The sequence below is a fragment of the Thalia democratica genome, chromosome 7 (genome assembly GCF_965202585.1).
Source record: "Thalia democratica chromosome 7, ktThaDemo2.hap1.1, whole genome shotgun sequence".
In the NCBI taxonomy this organism is placed as follows: Eukaryota; Metazoa; Chordata; class Thaliacea; order Salpida; family Salpidae; genus Thalia; species Thalia democratica.
Genome location: NC_139171.1, coordinates 30,107,228 through 30,119,269, shown reverse-complemented (window position 1 = coordinate 30,119,269; position 12,042 = coordinate 30,107,228). Strand labels below are relative to the sequence as shown.

The window sequence follows — 12,042 nt, the reverse complement described above, 5'->3', positions numbered from 1 at the left end:
ATTTTGCATGTTATAGGTACACCATGTTGTGCTGGGTCTTTTATTTTAAGATTGTCTGGTTTATAAAAGAGTGAATGTAAAAGAGTTAAAAAATATTATATTATAGTTATTATTTATGAACATTAAATAAATATTATTATTATTTATAATTATAGTTATATTAAATAAATGTTGATTTTGAATATTTTATTCTAAGTATTTTGTTTTGTTACTTTGTTGGATTTCAAGATAGTTGATTTAACTTTTTATTTGACCATTTTTTACTTTAAGTTAGAGTTTGAAGTAAAATAATAATAAATTTTTTTTTTGACTATTGTATTAGGGTATTAGTAACAAACTTTTCAAGTACTATTGCATTTTTTTAATCAATTTAACTTTTTACTACAAATGATAACTTTAATTTATTACTACTATTTTTATTTTCTTCTTTTATTTTCATTATTTTCTTAATTTCTCAATGTTTTTGTAGAACTTGACAATTTTACTTATATTTTTGTTTATTTGAATTTGTAACTGATGATTGTTAGTTTACACTGGTGGCAGTGACAACTTAATCCGATTGTTGATGTGTTTTTATTGTAGTGGCGGATTTTTACTTTAGGATTTCAGCTTTATGACTTTCCCACACTTTGTAATTTTTAGTGTTGAAATTTTAACCTTGTTAGTGTTTTTTTTTACTTAAACAGATAGTTTTATTTTAGTTTTTATGGTTAGTTTAATGTTAATTATAAGGGGGCAGGTAGAATTACAGGTGATGACAGCTTGTTTGTTTCACCTTCAAAAAATTTGTAGAGGAAAAAGTGAGTATGATGTTTTTCATACTCATTAAAGTAAAATTTTCTTGCCTTGTGGTTAGTTTTTCAATTTACTTAAAAACTAAATTGTAATATTTTTTTATCTAACATAAATATTTATCATGATTTAAGTTTATTTGTGCAAGTGAGCACTTTATATGGTAAGATTTAAGTAAGTCAATTACAATGTCAAAAAAAAATTCTAATTTTTTTCAATATATATATATATTAAAATTCAACTAACATGGTTATATAAAATCATCCAAAATTATGTCTTTAAATCTCAATCGATTTAAACTATAAAAGTTGAATCTTTAAAAATTTCCTCATTAGTTTAGGGAGCATACACACACTACTTTCCTTTTTTTGTCAAAAAGAAATGAGCATAAGGCAAAATTTATTTTTAAGGATTAAAAAACTAAGGATGACTCAGGGCAGTTTTTATTTTGACTCAAAGTGGTGACTCTGTTATCTAGTTATCTAGTTATCTATAATTCAAAGTTCTACTAGTTAATACTCATATCAGTTGAAATATTTTTGAAATAAATTTGCTTAGTTTAATTCATGCATAAAAGTTTTGATTCTATTTAAATACTTTCTTAAGCAGAAAGTTATTAATAATATAATTTTGTGCATGATTTTTTAATATGAACACTCAATTTTTTGTTCATAGTAATAAAAGAAATGTAGCAGTTGGTATCAAATAGCAATTAGCAAATTATGTTACAACCAACCAAGTTTGTTAATTTTTGCATTCCTTCATTTTACAGGGTTATACTTTTACCCAACAGCCTAGTAAATTATACATAAATAATGTTAACTATGTTTTTAATGTGTATGTGTGTAGTACTTAAAATGTAAATCCAATTAATAGTTGTAGTAAACTATACTATACTTTAATTTAATAATTTTTGATTTTAAGGTTAAATTTTATCTTACTTGCCTTAGTACAAACTATTATGCCATGGGTGTTGTTTTAAGTTTTGTTGCTGATTATGTTGGTGGCTGTATATTGTTTAACTATTTTAAAAAACTTTATTTTCATAATTTTAAATTTAATGATATTTTATGTTAATTTTAAAAATTATCATTGTAGCTAATGCCATTTGATTTAACATATTAAACAATAAATGTTTTACTGTGATGTATTAGAACATGTTTTAAAAATTTAAACAGTTAACTCAAATTCAGAATTATTAATTGTTATTTGCTTTCTTATTTTATCTATACAAGTGGTCTACTTTAAACATAGAAAAGTTTTAAAAACAATGTTCATTAAATATTTTCAATTGAAAAATATTTTAGTTTGATAATTTAAACAGGCTTTATAAGTTTAAAAATTAAACATACTTCAGTTTTCAACATAAATAATTACTTTTTACTGTTAAATTTTTACAATATATGAAGCTCACTTTGTTATTTAAAAGATGATTTGAATTTTTTTAGCTCCTTTTTAGCTACCAGATACTTTTTAACACTTGCAAAATGCAAAGTAACTCTTAAAGTATATGTAATCTAATTTAGTGTGATTAATTAGGTTTCTTAAGAAAGAAGCAAAATATAAAGAACAAAGAAAAAAAACTAAAAATCTATCTTTTTAATTTTTTAACCATTTTTGTCAAATTTTTACTGTTAGTTGTTTATCTACTTATAATATAATATATTAATGCAGGAATTCTTGCATTTTTCATCAAAAGTTTGTTGTCAAAAACTTACTTTTTCTTTTTTAGAAATTCCAACACTTAAAATTAACTTTTAAACTATTGAAGAAATGTTTTCTGAAAGTTTCAAGTTTTTATTTTAGAAATAGTATAGACTTTGAGTGATTTAAGAAATTTCCAGAAAACTGTCAGGTGTGGCTTTTTGTGAAAGTATCTGTATCTAAAAATTAAAAAAAAAAGATTTATTCCTAAAAACTCACTTGTAGTTTATAGTTATACATTTAAGGAAAAAAAATAGTAAGAGAAAATATTAAATTTTGTAAAACTCTAATATTACCCCTTTTCTATGACCTTAATTTGTAATTGTTTAAGCTTTTTTTTGTATTATATTATGAAAAATATAAGTCGAAAATGGTAAAACTGTATTTTCTCATTTTCTTAAATTTTGTATACTTTTGAGATAAAATAGAATTGTAATTTAAGCAAATTTACTTTACATTATATATTATTTATTTAACAAATCAAAATTACTCTTTATGTACAATTTTACAGTTATATTTTATGGTTAGTTTTTTTCTAAACTAATTCCATACAAATTTTATTAAAATCACCTTTTTTTTGCTTACTCTCCTTTTGAGAACTTTGGACATCATTACAAAATTTACTATTCAATAATGTACTAAAATTATTCTTTAACAGAAAAGGAATTATTAAACAATAATTAATAAGTTATTAGTTTTAAAATGGATCAAATTGGAAATAGCAAGGTGTTAAATGAAAGTTAGTTTTATTTATACAAATTATTGAAAAATTGTAAATATAGTTAAAATGTATCTTTTATAGTTGGCTTTTTCTTTGTTTTTGTTATTAAAACTGGTAAGTAGCTTATAGAATTTTTACTAGCAAAAATTTTTAAATTCAAAGAACTGATTATTAATAAAAATACATTTCTTTTTTGTTTTGGAGCTTAATATGTTAAGTTTTTAGGAAAATTATCTTATGTTTTACTTAGTCATATATATTCTTAGTATAAATATAAAAAACAGTTCTTAGTTGGTAAAATTAAAACTATGATATTTTTGTAAGAAAAAAATTAATCTACTAAAGATAAAGAATAATAAATTAATATTTTCTTTTAGTAAAAACTAGACTAAATTAGTTTAAAATTTATACCCTATAACTAGGGAAGAAGATGGACTATAAATTGAGTAGTTTAAAGTTTATTTTAATCGTTTTTTCCATAAAGTATTTCAATTGAGCTACTTTACTTTGATTCTCAAAAATAACTAAGAGTTTCGTAAAGCAGTAAAAGGCTGTTGGTGGATTAGTAAAAAGTTCATAAATTATGACCTACAATTAAATTTTAATAAAAACATTGTAATTTTTACCGAACTTCAAGTGGTTGATAGTAAATATATTTTCTTAAGGTTTCAACCAAGCTGAGTTTCTGATGACTCGCTTGAAACAGCTTATTGAATTGCAAAGCTCAGAAAATAAAATTTTACGAGTCAAGAACTGCAGTTTGGAAAGGGAAAATAAAAATCTGGCTGAAGCAGAAAGTTTTCATTGTTCAGATAACAATCCACCAAAAGGAAATGAAGTTACACCTAATAATAATAATTTGCTGCAACGTTTTGACAAATCTCCTGAAAGCAGGACTAGTAAGTTTGAAAGTTCAACTTGATTAGTTTAGAATTTCATTTACAAACTTATGTAAACCGAAGGTGGGAACTCAAGTTTTAACAACCAAACTTTAAATATAATAAATGTTGAATCAATAAAAGTTGAGCCAGATGAGTTGTGTATTAATGATGAAAGTTCAAATATGAGTTGCAACAGTTCAAAGCAAGGTATAAATAAAATTTTTACATTTTATTTTAAACAAGTATGTTATTAGAAATAAGTATATCATGTTTGTTCTTCTTTTTTTTTGTTTGTTTAACTTTTAAATGATAATATTTACTACAAAAGATAAAATGAAACCTGTCGTTTAGATAATTTATGATTTCCAATCAAAAAATATACTTTACAGCAGGGTTTCCCAAACTTTTTCCAAAAGCCTCCTTTAAAAGACTGCTAAAAACTACCCCAAAAACTTCGAAGACCTTCTTTTTTTTGCTACTTATCATTAACTCCAGAATATCCAATGTAAGTTTCAAATCATGACCGTAGGGCTCCCTAAACTTTTTTAATGGCCCCCAAGGAGACCACTTTGCCCACTTTCGGAAACCCTGCTGTAAAGGCATATAAAAAACTAGAGCTAGTATTTACACAAATAATATAGTTGTTTATCAAATAGTGATAGTTTCGTAATTTTGGTTTAATTTTGATTGATGACCAATTATTATATATTTTAATATATTAAATTTTATGTATACTTTGTATTTTGTTTTTCACCAAACTTCAAGTGATTGTATATTTTTTTAAGACTTAAACCAAGCTGAGTTTCTGATGTCTTGCTTGATGCAGCTTATTGAAAAGCAAAGCTCGGAAAACAAAAATCTGGCTGATAAAAACATTGAATTGTTGCAAAAAGTTAATAAGTAAGAAAAAAAAAATTATTGTAACTACTATTATTTAGAATGTTATTTTTACAAAAATTACTATAATACTTAAAGATTGAGAAAAAATAATTTATAATGATATTGAAAAAAAGTATAACTCCTTAGGTTATAATGTTTAGGTTTTAAAAAATAAAATTATCACAGTTTAGAAATTGAAAAAAGAATGATGGCTGAAGCAAATGTTGAATTATTAGACAAAATTTATGCATTAGAAAAAATCAAGTTAAAAGATTCAAAGTAAGGTTTTATACTTCCACAGCTTTTTACTTTTATTTAAGGTTTTAATAAATAAATTGCTATTATCATGAAACATATTTTGGCCTATACCTAAATGTCACTTTTCTGTATTTTGTTTATTGAGATGTTGAAATATTTAATTTACATAGTTATTAATTATTACTATTATTACTTTATTCTTATCATTATTATTATTACTGGATATCAAAAGTGTGCAGTTTTTAATAAATTAATTATCAAACATAATTATCCTTTATATTTTAATATTAACTGTTTTAGATTAAAAAATATCAATAGAAGCACATTCTTTGATCATATAACAGAAAAAGATGAAACATCAAACAAAAATCAGAATGGTAAAGTAAATTATACTAATTGAAAAAAGTTCATTATAAAACTATATGTTTTTTGTAGATAGCACAATACAGCCACAAAAAGTAAATGAAGTTACATCAAATAATAAAAAGTTGCTGCAATATTTTGATAAGTCTCCTGAGAACAGGACTGGTAAGTTTGAAAGTTTAACTTAATTTGTATAGAATTTTTTTTTACATATTTACTTAAACAGAAGGTGGGAACTCAAGTTCAAACAGCCAAACTTCAAACACAATAAATGTTGAATCAATCAAAATCGAACCAGATGAGTTGTGTATTAATGATGAAAACTCAAATATGATTGACAACACTTCAAGACAAGGTATAAGTAAAGGTAAAAAATAAAGTACTTCTGTTAATTTTCTTAATCAAATACATTATAAAAAATAAATATTCCATGTTTCATCTTGGTTTTTCTTCTTTCTTAAAATATTTTGTTTACCTTTTAGATGATAATGTTGATGAAAAAACTAAAGCTAGCATCCACACAAATGATAAATTTATTTTTCAAAATCCTAAAGGAACTCTTTCAAATAATGAAATTAACTCAAACACTAAGTAAATATTTTAAAGTAACCTAAAATTCTTTTTATTTAGTTCTTTACTACTTGATTGTGAAAATTACAACTTGACTAACGTTTTTCTTAGGATTAATATGCTAAGTTGGTTAACAGTAGGATGCTTATACATATTGAAAAAAATACCCTGTGCAACATTTTAGATTATTTGAAGAAATTCTCACGTTGGGGATATTCTATTTTCTGAAAACCAACCTAATTCAAACTGTATAAGAACAAAAAAAAACCTTAAAGTTTTTGCTGGAATATTTTTACATGAGGGTAAAATATAAAATAATTATTGTGCACAATTTAAAAAGATTAACAAACAATTTATGAAGACATTTCTCAATTTTTTGAAAAAAAATAACTGGATATTTTTATATAACTTACAAAAAGCAATAAAGTTTGACAAAAATCAAGAATTTTCTCCATAAAACTTTCTTTAAATCATCTTAAATTTTTCACAATGTGTTTATGTGATGATTGGCCACATTAAGAAAAAATCAGCTAAAAACTCTAGGGTTGATTTTTTTTGGTCCCATACAGTTTACATTAGGGTGTAAATAAAAACATTATTTTGTAAATCAATTAATATTTTGTAAAACAAATCTGAGTAAGTCTGAAGAACTGATAGTTACTTACCAATTATTTAAACATGCAAAAATTATATATTTACAAACTAAAATGTTTTAATTCTCTGAATGCTCTCAATGTTTTTTTTTTGCAGAAGTTGCAAGCGTTCACTCAAAAAACTTCAGTTTAAACTCAAACGATGATAAATTAGTCACAACCAAACAAGATAGTGTTCCAAATTTCATCTTGTATTCAAATAGTGTAATTTCAGCTATCAACAGATCAATAAAAGCAACTTCAAAAGGTAAATATTTTTTAATTAAATTTTTATTTTGTTGTTCAGTTATAAATATTCAATAAAAAAATAACAATTTAGTTTGTCAATGAAAATTCAGCTTAAGATTTTTTTTTACAAAATTTAACATTGGTTCTTATATGAAAGCTTGAAATATAAACTCTAAGTCAGTGTTTATACAGTTTAAAAAATTTGTTAAATTCTGAGATATAATTATTTACGGTACAAACGTATTGAGCCAATATGTTTTTGCCGGTTTTTTCGAATATTTGAAATTTAAATAAAAATAAAATATATCTTCTCCTTTATTTTTGAGCTAGAGACCTTGAACTTTTTAGAAACATTTTATACTTTTAATGTTAGGTTAAAAAAAAAAAACAAATTAAAATTTTAGATAAAAAAAAAGAAAAATGTTTGTGATTTAATTATGTTTTAAAGTTTTTGTTTTGCATTTAAAAGGCTTGACATGTTAGCAATAGACTCATCGTGAAAATTTGAAGAATATTGCATAAAACTAAAGGAGAACATATTTTTATAGTGAAGTTGTATTTTTGTGTTTTGGTTTGTGCCTTCTGTTAGAAAAGTTTTTAGCTCACCGACTTTTATCTCAGATTCTTCTTTGAATTTTTTAAGCTGTTAAAAGTTTCTGATAGCTAATATGAAACTCTACAGAATAAGATCAAATTGTAAAAATCAAAGTGGACCCTCTATGCCTTTAGTTGTTGAACAAAATTGTGTGTTTTACCTAATATACATTTTCGTTTCTTCAACTTATAATGCTGGTTTTCAGAGTTACTGTTATTTTTATTAGAAGAAAATTTATACATTTTATACTTAAATTTTTTATTCTGATTATGTTTAAGTTGTTAATGCTTTGGCTTAGTTGTTTCACAGTAAGATATCTATTTTTTATGATCATTAGATAAAAAAATCTTTTATATACAGATGTTTATCTACTCATCTTCTTATATACCGCAAATAAACCAAGCCTTTTGTTTAAAGTTTAAGTTACGTTTCATTAAAATCTTCTAACAACAAGAGAATTAAGAGTGAATGAAAAACTATAAATCAGTTCCTAAAATAACTGAGTTTTTCTTTAGTTATTTATAACTACTGAACTTAAAAACGTTTATTTATGTATAAATTTTGTTCTCATTGATATACATCTTCTAGAAAATAATGCAGTTTTTATATAAATTTGAGACAACAATTCATTTTGCAGTATATTTTATTTTTTGTGAACTAAAAATTTTTCAATCTACCCTTTTCAATAGTTCTTGTAGATAACTAAATAGATTTTAGTAAAATAGTAAAATTAATAAAATTGTAAGATTATGCGTCATAATTTTTTTACTAAATTCCAGAAAAATTGTCATAACTTTTTGTAGTAAAAAAACTGTTATATTTCCTATTCAGACCTTATTCATTTTGCTTTTGTTATAATGGACTTTTATATAACTGGAGGTATTAATAAAAAATGTTAAAAATTTTACATTGTATAAGCTTTATTTCAAATTAAAGTTAGTATGGGTCTTGAGAATTATCATTAAACAACTTGAGTATATGACCTTATTAACTTTTAGTTTATTATTTGTTAATTTTTAGATTTTAAAGGAAATAATTTTCTATGACTTGTTACCATTTATTTCATGTTTGGAAGTTAGATTTTGCATAGTTGTTTGATTATTAACTTATTTCTAAAAATATTACTTTAAATTGTTTACACTAAAATTATATTTTAACGATTGAATTAAAAACAATTGATTATAATTTGGTTTAGTAATTATTTATAACTAAGTTTGAACCTTCTAAAACACTTAAAATCGCTAAACAAAATTATAGAGTTATATATTTTGTTATTATTATTATGAACATTGCCTAATGCTTTAAGCTTATGCCACTATATGAATACTTTAATTATCTTGGTATAATTATTAAAATAACCTCTTGGTTATAAACTACAGATAGTAAATCCAAGCATTTTAACAAAGTAAAATAATTTGAATTATTTTAGTATAAAAAAAATCAATTATGATAGCTTTGATTTTAACTTTAATTTACTTATAACAATTTAATGATTTTTAAAATACTTTTACATAGTACCAGGGTTGCAAAACAAAACATCGAATCCTAAAAAACCTGTAACTTGACAATTTTGACAAAAGAAAAAACTAGAAAAACCTGGGTTTTAAAAATAAAAATAAAACTGGAAAGACCTGGAATTAATACTAAAGGGTTCGTGCGCGTCAGGCTAAATAAGTTTTTTTATTTAAAAATTTGAGAATCTCAGTTTTTCTCAGTTCATATGCTTGAAAATTTTTGATTAAAAAAATTGAGAAATCTTTTTAAGATCAAATTGAAATGTGAATTAATTTATAAATAAAGATTTAATTATTAAAGACAAAATCAGTCAGTATTTGTAAAAATAAATGCTTAACACCTTTTGTTGAATCTCTAAAAAAAAACTAAGAATCTTCATTATTTGTTTTTAGTAGATTATTCACGTCATAATTATAAGATTCATAAAAAAAATATAGTTTAAACATTACAGTTTAGTTCAACAAACTTAGCTGTTTGTTTGAATTTGTTTACATCAGCTATGTTTTTCAGAGCTTAGTTGGTTTAACTGTTTTAATTTCTAATTTAAAGGCTTTATACCAAATACATTTAAGATTAAATTTCTTAGCAGATTATTCATATATTTTACTGTTTGTTTAAAGTTATTAGAGATATTCACAACACTAAAACTTAGCTTAAGTACTAAGTTTTGTGGGAGTACAAATTTTAGGTACAATTCATTTTTCTTTACAAGAACAAAATATTAAAGGTTTTTTTTTTAATTTTAGTTTAAGCTTTTTAAATCTGATACGACGTCAACAATCACTGTATTTATTTAGAGTTCAGGATTTATAATTATGTATCAATTTTAAGTATTAGTCAAAATACTATAATAAACATTTTTACTTATATTAATACTGGTGAAAGTGTTTCATTTTTGATTTTAATAAAACACGAGACAATGCACGTCGTTTTATTATAAATCTTCTGGTTATAATGTTTTTACTTAGTGCTTAATTAAATTTAACAATTGTGTTTAGAAATATATATTACATTTTTGAACTAGCAATAGATTAGATATAACACTAATTTTAAAACTTATCACTGAAATTGTTATGTTAAGGGCATAGGGGGGTAATAACCTTTTTCACAATTTAGTCTCTTATTTTATTGAGTTGTAACTAAGCTATGATTTGCTTGTTGCAGATTTTTAAAGCTCTAAATATTTTTGAGATAAAGCTGGTTGAAGTCGGAGACTACAATAGTACTAATCAAGACTCCCCAGTACCTAAAGTGACTTCTAAAGGGGATTCTCCTTACTTTGAAAAAATGTCAGGCTAAATTGGTCTCAGTCAGGCTAAATGAAAAAAATTTAGCGCACGAACCCTGATACTATTTGTTTTAGGTACAGAAATTTACATTAAATACGAAATATCATCATAAGAAAAAATATTTTGTATTGTTTTTTTTTTAATTACTAGTAGCTTTACAGTATATTTTTAACATTGTTATACTTATAAAGACAGCTTTTTAATTTAGGTTTACTTTTTTACTAAAAACACACAAAATTAATAATAAGTTTGACTATTAATTTTGAATGTAATCTTTAATTAATCAAGTTTTTATATAAAATGGTATTAAGTCTATTGAAATATTTGAATGTTTGAATTTACAGTTATTCTTTGCAGCTGACATATACTTATTTTTACCAATTTATCTTTAACATCCGTATTTATATAAAAAGTATAACTGCATTTAAGTTTGTAAGATTTATAAGTAAGGTTAAATTACGAAATTAAAAATTAAACTAGAGACTGATTTTTAAAACATACTTGCCACATAAATACGGATGTTAAACATAAATTGGTAAAAATAAGTATATCTATTTTGCCAGTTAGTGCTTTTTCAAAATATTCAATCAAACTTTTCTGTTGAATTTATTAACAAGTTAAATAATTTTTCAAACTTTACTGTCGTTATTTACAGTCACAAACAAGTTTAAAAACTAGTAAGCATCTAATTTTCATTCAGGTTACCTTCGGCAAAACCGTTCCGGTTCACCGGATTCTTCTGATTCAGTGGATCATTCCAGAAGAACGCAAAACGTCACTTGTCGGAAGACCAACACAGAAAACAGCGTTTCACCATTTAAAAGAAAAGTTCCAGTTGAGCGCAATGAGGCGAATGTTCCGTGCAAAATGCGGAAAGACGACAGTACTGTTACAGAAAGCACCAGCAGAAACTTGTTCAGTGGCAGCTTTGAAGACGGAATGTTACTCCAGAGGGGATTGGACGTGCTCCTCAAAATCAGAAGCAAAGCTGATCATAAGAAGTATTCGGGAAAAAACACCTGCGCCCCTAGCAACGTCGAAGATTTGATAAGCGAGCTGATGGAAGAACACATCACAATGCACGATTTCGAACAACGGGTAAAAGAGCAGGTAGGAGGCATGTGTTTTGCTGGTCTCTACAGAATCTTGCCCTTGGTAAAAAGTAAAAAAGCAGCTAGGGTCTTCTTCAGCGATCGTAATACTATAGTTGAATATGAAAAAGTAAAACTTTCGAAGGGTTTGAGTGTTTTGGAAAAAATAAAAAACGAAGCTTCTGAGAAGGTGAAATCAGGCAAAAACATTTATGCTCTGCGCAGTGTTGAAAGATTAATAAGCGATCTTATTAATAATAAAATCCCAACCAAAATATTTGAGAAAGATGTTCGAAAGCAGATTGGAAAAAAAGTTGTTTTTGATGATCTTTTCATAGCCCTGCCCTTGATAAGGAAGAGAAAAGTGTAAAACAAGCTACAAGTTTACAAGTTTATTGCAAAAATAAATAAAAAATTTGATGAACTGCATTCATGTTAACATAACTTCATTATATTTGAGTTTACTATAAATACTTTATTGTTAGATAGATATTTGATGTTGT

General features: G+C 24.4%; 1 protein-coding gene across 1 annotated transcript; it reads left to right on the top strand.

The window, feature by feature from the left end:
• The first annotated feature begins 3,157 nt into the window (after window positions 1–3,157).
• Window positions 3,158–12,042, top strand: LOC145840825 (uncharacterized). The gene is made up of 10 exons (XM_082948164.1): window positions 3,158–3,235; window positions 3,883–4,116; window positions 4,180–4,305; window positions 4,884–4,998; window positions 5,164–5,256; window positions 5,536–5,612; window positions 5,671–5,763; window positions 5,825–5,965; window positions 6,919–7,068; window positions 11,149–12,042. The coding sequence occupies exons 1-10, from the start codon at window positions 3,199–3,201 to the stop codon at window positions 11,907–11,909; spliced, it is 1,827 nt and encodes a 608-aa protein (XP_082804290.1). The 5' UTR covers window positions 3,158–3,198; the 3' UTR covers window positions 11,910–12,042.